Here is a 12,324-nt window from a genome sequence, read left to right on the forward strand (position 1 = left end):
CAAAACACAATAGACAATTAAACTTAGTCCTAAGAATCAACCACTGAGAAGATTGAAACAAGGGAGCAAAATCTGCTCTGCTAGTCCCATACCGGACACGTCCGGTATGAGCGGACAGCAACCCTAACCAGGGTCCTTGGCTCAATCTTCAACCAATCCAATCCAAACTCTAGGCATTGCTTCTAGACAGGTAATGTAGCATCTCTACCGAAGGGATTTCAAAATCATGCCCTAACCGCTTAGATCGGATGAGGTCCTAGGATTAGGGTACCTTGAGAGAGTGAATGAAGATACGATTGGAAATCCAAGTCCCGGAGCCTTCGATCTTGATGCAAATCTCCTCCGATCCAATCTCCCTCTCTTCCTTTTCATGGTGGAAACTTGAAATCACCAATGAAGGTCGAGGAGAGGCGGCTAGGTTGGCTGGAAGATGAATAACCTAACTTGGCCAAAGGGGTACCGGCAGTTTTTATAATCCCGCTCATACCAGACACGTGCATACCGGACACGTCCGGTATTTGCGGGATGGCTGTTCTTTTTCCAAATTTATTCACTTAATTCCAATCCCCTTCTCTATCATTTCTTGATCCAAAAACATGTATGTCCTTGATCCAAATAAGGTGTAAATACTTTTCTTATCCAAATGCCATGAGTATCACTTCTCTTTTCCAATATTTGGCATATATAGATTTTGATTACTTGAGAGAGATGTTGTGAGACATAGTAGATTGTGGACTTAAGAAAGCCATAGTCATGTGTGATTAGCCAATCAAACAATCAAGGAGAGCTATAATTATCACATGACAAGGCTAGGTCACAAAGACCAAGATTCAAATAGTTTTTCAAATTCACACCACCTACACATGCTAGTTATGGGTTTTGAAAAACATCTCTCCTATGTCACACAAATGCACATTCTAACATATAAAGGGCCTTAGATGCACTTACAATGCATGTATGTAAAACATACCTTTGCCTTGAGCCCACAAGAATACCACTAAGAAGATACATAGCATGATAATCTTTATGTTGACCTTAATTGCCAAATAATCATGCTAGATACGAAATCAATTTTTCATCCAAAGGACTACAAAGAATGCTAGATAAATTTGTTAGTCCACAAGGTGCAAAATAGAAACTGAGCTCCCCCTAAATAAGTGCTTTAAGTAATTTGAATGACTTTCAACTAGCACTTTATTCTATTAAGAATTTGGGAGTCAATTTTCTATTTTGAACCACAACCAAATAATTTGCCATATTTAAATTTGAGTTCAAGAGATGCTCACAATCCACTTAGATTTGGTAAACCACAAGCTTCTGAGTAAATTGAGGATATATGAAAATATATGGATTAAAGACTCAGTTGTAATCCTATTAGTGTTATGGTTCCTGCAATACCGGACACGTTCGGTAGGTATACCGGACACGTCCAGAATACGTAAAATAGAAACACTTGCTTTCTATCCCTGTCCATACTGGACACGTCCGATAGTAATACCGGACACGTCCGATAGGTGCAGGACTAGAAGGCAAATAACCCAGCTGCTTGTGATTCATCATTTTAGCGATAGTATTTATTTTATGTCCCTGCATCTCAACAAATAAATTGCTCCACTAGAGAGCCATTAAAAGCATCATATGGCAAAATAAAATACTTTTCAATTAGCCACTTTCAATATTTCACAAATATGCCTATTTGTGAACTATTGAACACAAAACGAGCAAGGTGGCTATCCCTATAAGGTTTAGGTACTTGTTACCAATGGTGAGGATGAAATATATGATATATTCATTGAATTATCATTGGGTCAACCATATAAGAGATTATGATAAGAATTGGTTGATAGATTGAGTGAATATTATTCAAATTGCTTGCTCAACCACCCCGAAGCCTTCATCTCATCACCAAGTACCTACATCATTAACCTAAGCACACTTTGGTACCCAACTCTTGTTGGGTCCTTTTGGGTTAGTCAACAAGTGCTTAGGCACCCAAATGGCTTTAGCACTAGTTTGTGGTGAACACATCACCTTGCTAGTGCTAACTCCATTTGTGGTCTTCCTAAGCTTATCATTATAAACAAATGTGTTCGGCTTAGGAGCGTTACCATTTGGGCATTCATAGCTTAGATGCCCCTTTCTTCTACAAGCATAGCATATGCGACCTTTGTTTGCTCTATGCTTGTTTTGCTTGTATGGACATCTATCAACCTTGTGGCCCATCTCATTGCATCCATAGCATCTTCTTGTTGCAACTTGGGCTTCCTTTCTTGCCTCTTTGTACATTGGGCATTTCTTGGTAGGATGCCCCAATTTCTTGCTCATGAGACAAGCGCTTTGTCCATCACTTTTCTTTTGGTTGGCCAACTTGTTTGAGGCCTTTTGTTCGGCCACTTCACACTTGTTGGCCCAACTCTTATGTGGACACATTGCCCACTCATGTCCATATAATCCACAACCATAGCATAACCTTTTTCCATGTTTCTTGCTCTTGGTTGTGTTGGCCTTACTTGAAATGTGATTCTTTTGTTGGGCTTTGGAGGAAGCAAGGTTTGAACCCTTCTCAAGCTTCTTCACCATGTTATCACGGTTATCTTGAGAAGGTTGTGCTTTCTCCTTACCCTTCAACCGAATCACATCTTTCTTTAATCTTTTCACCTCTTCTTTGAGCTCTATGTTTTCTATGAAGATTTAGCTCAATCGAAGATTGGCTTGCTTGAGGAGCACACTCATTAGTACAAGAAATATTTAATTGAGATGGTGTACTAGTGAGTGAATGTGTGAGAGGTTGAGAAAATTTTACCGATGTGATCACAACCTCATGAGCTACCTCAAGCATGATGCTTGATTCTACTACTTCATCATGAGAGCACTTTAGATGAACATAGTTTGCTTGTAGCACATTATACTTGCTTGATAGTTCATCTAGCCTTGCCTTGAGCTCAAAGTTTTCCTTCTCTAGTTGTGAAACACTAGAAGAGGAGTTAGTAACTAAAGCATGCTCAATTGACAATTTTTCATACCTTTCACTTAGAGCCTTTAGTTCTTCCATCTTGGAGATGAGAAACAATTCTTGCTTTTGAAGTGATTGCTCTTGCTTCTCAATCTCTTCTTCAAGCTCATCATTCTTTTCAACTATCTTCATGATGATGAACTTGTCTTTGCGGTTGAGATGATCAAGGTTGTAGTTGTCTTCAACTTCAACATCACTCTCATCTTGATCATCTACTTGTGCTTTCTCCTTTTCTTGATCTTTCTTGTTACTCTTTTCTTGCTTTTCTTGGCCATGAGACACAAGTGATGAGTATCATGAGATACTGAGGTTGACTCATCACTTGGTCGCCACCGGGCTTGAGCATCGTTGCAAACAGCTGCTTGCTGTTCTGCTGCCTCAGTCATACCAGACACGTCTGGTATGTGCAGGCAGACAGCAAGTCATGCACTGCTTACACTTCTTGCTCTGGCTCGGTGCTCTTGAGGTCTTGTGAGGCTTCTTCGCTGCATGAAGACACAATGGACATACTTTCCATTGACTCGATCTCAAGTGCATCATCACATTTGGATTTTCTGTATAAATCAAAAAGTCTAGTCCAAATGAGATGAGCACTCTCCGGAGGTGGTTGTCCTATTGAAGATTGCCTCATCTTGAACCTCTACACTTAATGTACTCAAAATGACATTAATAGCTTGAGCATTGAGTTGCACACAATATCTCTTCCTCTTTTGACAATTTTTGTAGTTGCTCTAATCAACTATAGGAAGAGTTATGCTTGCATCCACAATATGCTCAACAAGAGGACTAATATCCCTAAAAGTATTGAGTACATGAATTGACCAAGGTAGAAAGTTTGAACCAATCATTTTGGAGAAGCACCGGCTCCAACTCGATAGGCGTCGACATCCTTTTCTCATGGCGGTGAAGCTTTAGGTGAGAACCTAGCTCTGATACCAATTAAAAGGACCTAGGATGCCGCCTAGTGGGGGGGTGAATAGGTGTTTCTAAAAATTAACACCTTTAAATGTAGAAACAATTAGAAAAGGGAGTTTCCAAAATGGAAACTCCAAATTAAGAGTAACACCACCCCTCACAAGTTAGCCACAGAGTAAACAAGGTATAAAGAATATATCTAGAAGCTACAACCCCGCAACACAAAGTTAGAATAGAGAATAAATATTTTCAGCACAGGTAGGAAATACCGGACGTGTCCGGTATGAATATCGGACGTGTCCGATATACATGAATTCTGCATAACAGCCCCAAACTTGCTCCTTTCGATTTCTATCTTTGAACCAAACTATAGGTACCTACTAGAGATGATAATATACACAGAGAACCTGCATAAGAGCTGGAGCAACACAAATATCAAATGAAATGCGAATTGAGACACGATATTTGTTTTACCGAAGTTCGGACTCGTTCGAGTCCTACTCTCCGTTAAGGGGGCTATGGGCGACCCAGCGAAGGTCAGCCCTAGAGGGTACCACGAAGGTCACTCTAGCCGGAGTCTTTTCCAACTCCTTTTCCTCCTTCCACTAGTTGATTCCAAGGCGGTAGAATCGACCGATACAAACTTTCCGAGGCAACCACAATCTCTCGGGTGCTCTCTGGCGACGCCTAGCCATCTAGGACCGAAGAGTCCAAGAGTAACAAATGTGAATCATAAAATAGACAATATGCACAAGTGCTCAAGTGGTGGCTATCTCTCTTTTTCAAATTCTCTCTTAACCCACAAATGGATTTTGTGATTTGGATCACACACTCACTAAGAGAGGGTTTGGGAGAGTTGGCAAGGCTCAAAACGTGCATGTGTATCAGCAGAATCAGCAGCCTCCAAATGTAGAGGCTTGGGGGTATTTATAGCCCCCTTGGAAAAACTAGCCGTTTTATAGCCGTTGTCATACCGCATACTGGACACGTCCGGTATGACTTATACTGCCTCAACGGTAACTAAGTTACAGTGACAATGTGAGGCGTCGAAACTCCCAATGAATGCCGGAACTCCCGACTCACGTCGGAACTCCCGACCCTCAGCATATTTGAAAACCATGTAACTGAGTTAAAGTATGTGAGGTGTCGAAACTCCCGACTCATGCTGGAACTTCCGACCGTTGGAACTCCCGACTTACGTCGGAACTCCCGACTCTCAAGGCATTTGAAAACTAGCCGTTGGCCTCTGGTCATCCATACCGGACACGTCCGGTATGACCACCACAGTGAACTCTCTAAGTCAGTTAAAGCGCAAGACGTTGGAACTCCCGACCATTGCCAGAACTCCCGACCGTCGAAACTCCCGATGAACCAACCCGAGAACAACAATTTTACCATTGCTGGGCAAATACCGGACACGTCCGGTATTGCCAGACTAGCAAGAAATCAGTTAGCTTTTTTGTCTCTCAAATACTCAAAACTCACATGGGTTGGCTTAAGCACTTATGAAATATTATCTATCAATATTTATAGCCCCCTTGGAAAAACTAGTCGTTTTATAGATGTTGCCATACTGCATACCGGACACGTCCGGTATGACTTATACTGCCCCAACTGTAACTAAGTTACAGTGACAATGTGAGACGTCGGAACTCCCGATGAATGCCGAAACTCCCGACCGTTGGAACTCCCAACCCTCAGCATATTTGAAAACCATATAACTGAGTTAAAGTATGTGAGGTGTCGGAACTCCCGACTCATGCCGGAACTTCCGACCGTCGGAACTCCTGACTCTCAAGGCATTTGAAAACTAGCCGTTGACCTCTAGTCGTCCATACCGGACACGTCCGGTATGACCACCACAATGAACTCTCTAAGTCAGTTAAAGCATGAGACGTTGGAACTCCCGACCGTCGGAACTCCCGACAAACCAACCCGAGAACAACAATTTTACCATTGCTGGGCAAATACCGGACACGTCCGGTATTGCCAGACCAGCCAGAAATCAGTTAGCTCTTTTGTCTCTCAAATACTCAAAACTCACATGGGTTGGCTTAAGCACTTATGAAATATTATCTATCAATATGATGCATCCCTCTTAATAGTACGGCATACCTATTAAACTCAAGATTAAAGGAAAAACAAATTTATACCGCTTGAGTTGACCTTTTTTGAATTAATGCCGTCTCTTTCAATCTTCATCAAGTAAGGGTGCCAACATGTTGATATTGATCTTGTCACTTGAGGATAGCCATCTTGAGCACATGACTTGATTCCATTCATCAAATATGAATAACTCCAAATGCATCAAGTCACTTCAAACACTTTGTCCAATATAGATTTGATCCTCCACATCAATATGACCATCGCAGCTTGATTAGTACCTCAACTAAATGCAAGTACTTCCTTCTTCACCCTAGCTACGTTCTTCGGCCGCCAAGCCATCGCTTGCCCTTCACCCTTGCTTAGTACCTTGAAGCCTTTCCTTGCTATCTTCACCATCTCAAGTCATTAAGTCACATCTTGTGTTGAATCAACCATTCATTTGTATTGTTATCTTTTTCATTTCAATTTAGCAAGCTTCAAATATGAGACCATTCCATATGCAATCCCTCATGTCTCATTAATTAATTTTTACGAACTTGCTTTCACATAGAACATGGAAATTCCACAATAAATAAGCCTTTGCATGAATTTCATTTGCATTATTGTCTTGTGCTTGAACTAGATTGTTTTATACAACAACGTATCATTTTGGCTTTCATTAAGTACCTATGAGATAACCTATTACATGTCTACACTTAGCAAACGGGTTAGACCTTTAATCACGTTGTCATTTAACCATCCAAAACCCACTAAAGGGCTAGATGCACTTTTACCCTCCCGCTGTCCATTCCTGTTGGGCCAAACCGGACTACCCAAATCTTCTCTCTCCTATGCAACTCTCTCTTTCTTTTTCGTGCTCGCCCGTCCGCAGGTGGCATGCCCCGGCATGCTTGTCCCCCTGCGTGCCCGGCGGCACGGCTCCCCTGCCCCGGCGTGGCAGAGCTCTGCGGCCTCCTCCTCGGCGCGGCGGAGCTCTACAGCCTCCTCCCCGGCGGTGCTCCACGGTCTCCCCTACGGGCGCAGCTCCCCAGCGGCGCGGACAGGCCTGTCTCTGGCGTGGCCAGCCTGTCCGGATAGGCCAGCCCCCCTACGAACGGAGCCCCTGGCGTGGCTTGCCGGCATGAGCGACCTCGACGGCCTTCCCTGACGGTGCGGAGCTCCCTCGACGGCGGACACCACACTACTACAACAAACTTAACTGTGGCAGGCGTTTTTCATTACTCGAGGCGGGCAAAGGCAACCGCCTTTGTCCAAAAGGTCACGGTTAATCCATGAATAACGGAGGCGGTTGCCCTGCCCGCCTTGGTTAATCGATTAACCGAGGCGGGCTCCTTGCAACACCCGCCTCGGTTAATCGATAAAAAAACAAAAAAAATCATGAGCCCACCGGCGAGCCTGTTCCTGAGCCCACTAGTCAGATCCAGTGACGCAGGATGCCGCCGCCGCCCCCACGCCGCCCGGCCGCACGCCACCACGGCCTCATGCCGCCCAGCTACACGCCACCACCCGCCACCGCCACCGGAGAGAGGGTGGGAGATGGAGAGGAGAGGGAGAGGGAGAGGGAGGAGCCGCCCTGCACCAGCTGTTGGGGAGAGGGAGGAGCCGCTGAGGGAGAGGGAGAGGCGAGTGAGGGAGAGAGAAGGGCCGGGGTGGGGCGCCGGGCTAGGGAGTGGGAGGGGAGCGGGGGCGGGATGGGGAGGGCGCGACTGGGGAGCGCGGGGGAGCTAGACGGGTGAGGGAGAGAGTGTTTTTAGGGTTTATGATTTCATTTATATATTGGAGATGATAGCGGGTAGGTGTGGGCTAGCGGGTTCCGGAGCGCACCTACACCTAGCCCAATGGAGACTTTGAATAAAACGGCCCAGTCCGTATTGACGTGTGGCACTAGACATTGGCCCAGAAGACCACAGATATCGGTGTCGACGGTCTGGGCTTGTAGGAGCCCATCAAGTGCTGCTGCGAGCCTGTTAAACATTTGCAATTTTTGTGATTGGGTTGGATGCAAAATCAAACTAGAGTTGATGTATTGCTGAGTGCTGAATCAAGCAACTATATATATCACACGGACAACAACGACTGGAGAAACAAAGCTTTGTTATTAGGAACAGATTACAAACTTCATATTCCACGCAACCGACCGATTATATTAGCACTGCCATGTCTCAACCACCAAGTTCCATGTAAGCTGAACAACTAGGGATACAGGGTCCACACACAACCATCACCCCTTAAGTGCTTCCGGTACTTCTCTTTTATGAAAGATAACACACAGATAGATTCAGTTGCATGAACATGACTTGCCACTATGTTACACCACCATCCATGTACAAAGTTCTGTATTGCATTGCATCGCGCCACATCCACGCCTCCACACGGAAATCTCGCCCTAATGCAGCGCTGTCAGGACTGTAGACCCTTCCACCTTCAATTACAAATGACAAATACGTGTGGGTCAGTTAACAGCGCTTAGATAGCATTGCATCATATACAAATTGTGCAGAGATATATAAAATCTGAATGGAAAACAGTTAGTTTTGTCGTCAAGTCAATTAGCATTGTCATGCAAAGTTCGTCTGCAGTTATGCTTCCTACTAACTAGGAACAAAATTGCGCAGACTGCAGAGTACCCCAATGTTCCTTCCTTGTTGTGAGTGCTCCGATTTATTACTAGTACTGTACTAGACATTGCATGATTGATGCATCTCTGACGTAACTACATGCATAAAACTGGAGTTGATCTTCTCCAAGAATACATAGTACAAGCCATTTTTTTTTACCTTGAAAGTTGCACCACAGATTTCTTCCTCGTCTGCAGGAACAGCAGTGACCTTGTGCTTGGGGTTCTCGTAGCACTTCAGGCCTCCAAGGGCGTTAGAGTAGAAGCAACCTACAATAATGCAGCATATATGACATTAGCTAAAATGGCTAAATGAGAATGGGGGCTCTTTGGATGTTATACAGAAACTTTAATCTTCAGACTGCGTTCAGCAGTTGTTGGCAAGCAACATTTTCAGGGATTTGGTGCTTGGCAACACACAAATCAAGACATGATCTGACAGTTGCTTGATGAGGTCGCGTGCGTTAATACCTTGTGGGAAAGGCGCGAGCGATTTGCCACATGATCCTTTGAGCATGTCAATGTCATCAGAGAAGGCGACGCAGCCATCAGCAGTGATCCCCCAGAAGAGCGGCACCTTGCCCTCAGGATCCTGACAGAGCAAATCCCATCACAACGATACGAGGTAAAATAAATAGACTGAATCACCACAATGCACATCCACTGCACTTACAGATGCGACGAGGAGGGAGTTGGTGGACTTGTCGAAGAGCACGAAGGCGTAGCTGCCGGTGAGCTGGGCGAGCATGAAGCTGGCCGGGTAGGGCGCCCGGTCCCGGAGCGTCTTGTAGGCCTCGATGACGAGGAGCACCTCGTTGGCGCCCTTGGTGGACAGCCCGTACTGCTGGTTCAGCCGCCCCAGGTTGTCCAGCACCCCCTCGAACAGGCAGAACACCTCGTCTTTCGCCGCGAACGACCTGGTCAGCGTTCAGCAAGAACACAAATTTTGTTTTGTCGGCATCAGCTGCGTGAGCTGTGACTTGTGACTCAGCAACTGTTTGCACGGTGCATGCATCATCAGGCGTAGGAAAAAAACAAACAAACGTGGGAAGACGGCATATTGAACAGCGTTGGTGAGTGTGTTTGGTGCCTAGAACAAGCACCTTAATTTCGCCTGTTTCTTGAATGACTCACTGAAGAACATGGTCATCATGTCATTCAGAGTTGAGAGTAATTAGGTGGGACGTTTGACTTGATGCGGTAGAGATGCACCTAACACAGAGAATTAGAGTACTTAAGCTTGTTCTTAGCAAAAGAGAAAACAAACATGGATTCCATGATACGATCCTGAACATGCACGAAAAGGGGTAAGACAGGTTTGAAGCAAGCACTGAAAGAAAAGAGAAGTCAAAACTGAATGAATGAATGGAGCGAAGGAGTGGGATTCCTCATTCCTTGGATGCTACTTCTTCAGTGAATCTAGTACTGGTAGGATAAGACACAATAGCACACAGAGCAATCAGGGCCCACAAATCATAGCCCCATCCCCGGCCCCTGGCCCATCTAGTGCGTGCGCAGGTCTGCAGGATGGAGTACCAAACTTTTCTTCAGATCTGTGGGCAGCAAAGCCGGATTGCCCACAGACTAGCACTCACTACCATACCAAGTGACCTGTGCGTGTGTCCCTGTGCTATGATGCCAACCATGTTGATGTGGACTTTGAGCTCTACGACAACAACAAGAAAAGAAAAAAAAGTGACCAAATCAGAGTTACTAAATACTTTCACTGCTCATGAATCTAGTAATTAAATTTTTTTTGTGTTCATTCAATTAACCAGTAGATTGCATAGGCCTGTCGCTTTCATTAAACCATAGTAATTCTAAATTCTCAGCAGCCGCCTAATGGAGACGGAGAATATGAGGCTCCGCTCCACGGTTCGTTTGTTGGCAGGTCAGCTAACAGACGGCACCTTGTTGTTGTCTTGTCTATGTAAGGTGGTGTCGGCAGGATGTGGACGTGCAAATTGCACCCTGCCCCAGCAGCATAGGGGAAGAAGATCACTTTCTTTTTGGAAAAAATAACAAGGCCTCCTTTTTTATCATCATAAAAAATAAACAAACATGATAATATTTCTATTTCGAAATGTGCACGTCAGAGGTATACATCGGTGAAGCTTTCTTCCCATTTTCTTCCTTTTGCGATGATGTGAAATGATCTGGTCATCACCAACCCTTTGGCGCAGGAAACCTTAGAAATTGGATTTCAAGCAGAGGCAGCCATGTCCAGAGATGTCTAGACGCCGTATGCCTTAGCAAGCCACGTGTGTTGTTGATACTATACGAGTGTCTCGTGCTTCTGTTCATCCTCTTCTAGTGTTTTTATTGGTGCATATTTATTTGGTTTTCTGAATTTCTGGACCATGTAAAAATGAATATCCCTTTCTGTGGCCTGAAAATCCCAGTGGTACGCAAAACTAAGTGTGGAGTGGTCCCCTGTTCCTAGCTAATTTTTGGGGCTAACAGTTATCAGGTACGAAAACGATAAGCCAAGTCGGGTTGGTGGCATGGTCCTGCCCTACAGGACTGGATGAGGAGGAGAAAGACCTGCCTGCATGATGTCCAATTACTGGCACAAGTGGGTGTGGCTTGTGAGCCATAGATCATCATACATACTAGTAAAATCTGGCCATCAGGAAATTAATTCCGGAAAACAGTCGAATTTAGCAGCAGCCTGATGAATCACTATCTAACAGAAAAATCATCTGTCTCTGTCCCTCTGCTTCTCCCTCTCCTCCCTCTTTGTATGTGCGGCTGGTAACGTGTGACAGAAGACGTGCGGCTGGTAACGTGTGACTGACTGGGATCGTGCGGTTAGTAACTGATGAAGAACCAAAACAGAAAGTGGGAAATCCATCCATGAATCCAGTGCAAAAAGGGAAGTTCTAGCTTTTTGACTCGGCGGATCAAGCATCCTAATAAATTATATAATAAATAAAAGAGAGATACTAGTATACTAGGATCCTCCAGCCATGGAGGAGGATGCAAAGCATAGCAGGTATGGACTCGACGGTGCAACAATCGTCAAGTAGTATATGATGGTATACCTTGGGCGGAGGAGGGCCTGGTTGGTGTGGGAGTAGGCGAGGTGGCCGAGGTCGCCGAGCTGCACGGACACCGCCGGCTCGGAGGCCCCCAGGAATCGGCCCACGAGCTCCGACGCCCTGGTCTTGGGCGACGGCGTCCGGCTGCCCGCCGCCACCAGCTCCGCCGGCACCTCCACCACACCGCCGCTGAACACCGCCAACATCTTCCTTGTAGCAGCAATTAATCCTACTTGTACTCCTAATCTCCCCACGCCCTAAGCAGGTAGGTCAAGCTACTGCTGCTGACGGATCAGGGTAGCATACATAAGCAGCAAGCTGCTTCCACACCCCTCCCTCCGGTGAAGCGACGGAGGGGAAGGAAGGGGGCGGGTTTATATAGGGGAGGGAAGGGGATGGAGGCTAATGACGTGACGTGGACCCCAGGTGGCATCCAGCGCTGCTAATATTTCTGTTGTTATAGTATGTATCCGGCTCGGTGCCGGTGCTTACCTTGCAGGTAATATACCAGGTGGCCTGGTTTGTTTTGCTTTTTGCTACTGCTAAATATACCAGTCGTGTCATGTCCCTACTCCGATCCTGTGGGACATCCAGCGAAATACTGTTCTGATAGGACTGAAAATTATTATTTC

The 12,324-nt window shown here is 45.4% G+C and overlaps 1 protein-coding gene across 1 annotated transcript; it reads right to left on the reverse strand.

The window, feature by feature from the left end:
• Positions 1 to 8,111: 8,111 nt before the first annotated feature.
• Positions 8,112 to 12,040, reverse strand: LOC136505497 (stem-specific protein TSJT1-like). Its single transcript, XM_066500654.1, has 5 exons — positions 11,696 to 12,040; positions 9,325 to 9,568; positions 9,123 to 9,243; positions 8,812 to 8,921; positions 8,112 to 8,456 (listed from the first exon to the last, which is right to left on the reverse strand). The coding sequence occupies exons 1-5, from the start codon at positions 11,896 to 11,898 to the stop codon at positions 8,421 to 8,423; spliced, it is 714 nt and encodes a 237-aa protein (XP_066356751.1). The 5' UTR covers positions 11,899 to 12,040; the 3' UTR covers positions 8,112 to 8,420.
• Between the last annotated feature and the right edge of the window lie 284 nt (positions 12,041 to 12,324).

This window comes from Miscanthus floridulus, chromosome 14 (genome assembly GCF_019320115.1).
Source record: "Miscanthus floridulus cultivar M001 chromosome 14, ASM1932011v1, whole genome shotgun sequence".
Classification (NCBI taxonomy): Eukaryota; Viridiplantae; Streptophyta; class Magnoliopsida; order Poales; family Poaceae; genus Miscanthus; species Miscanthus floridulus.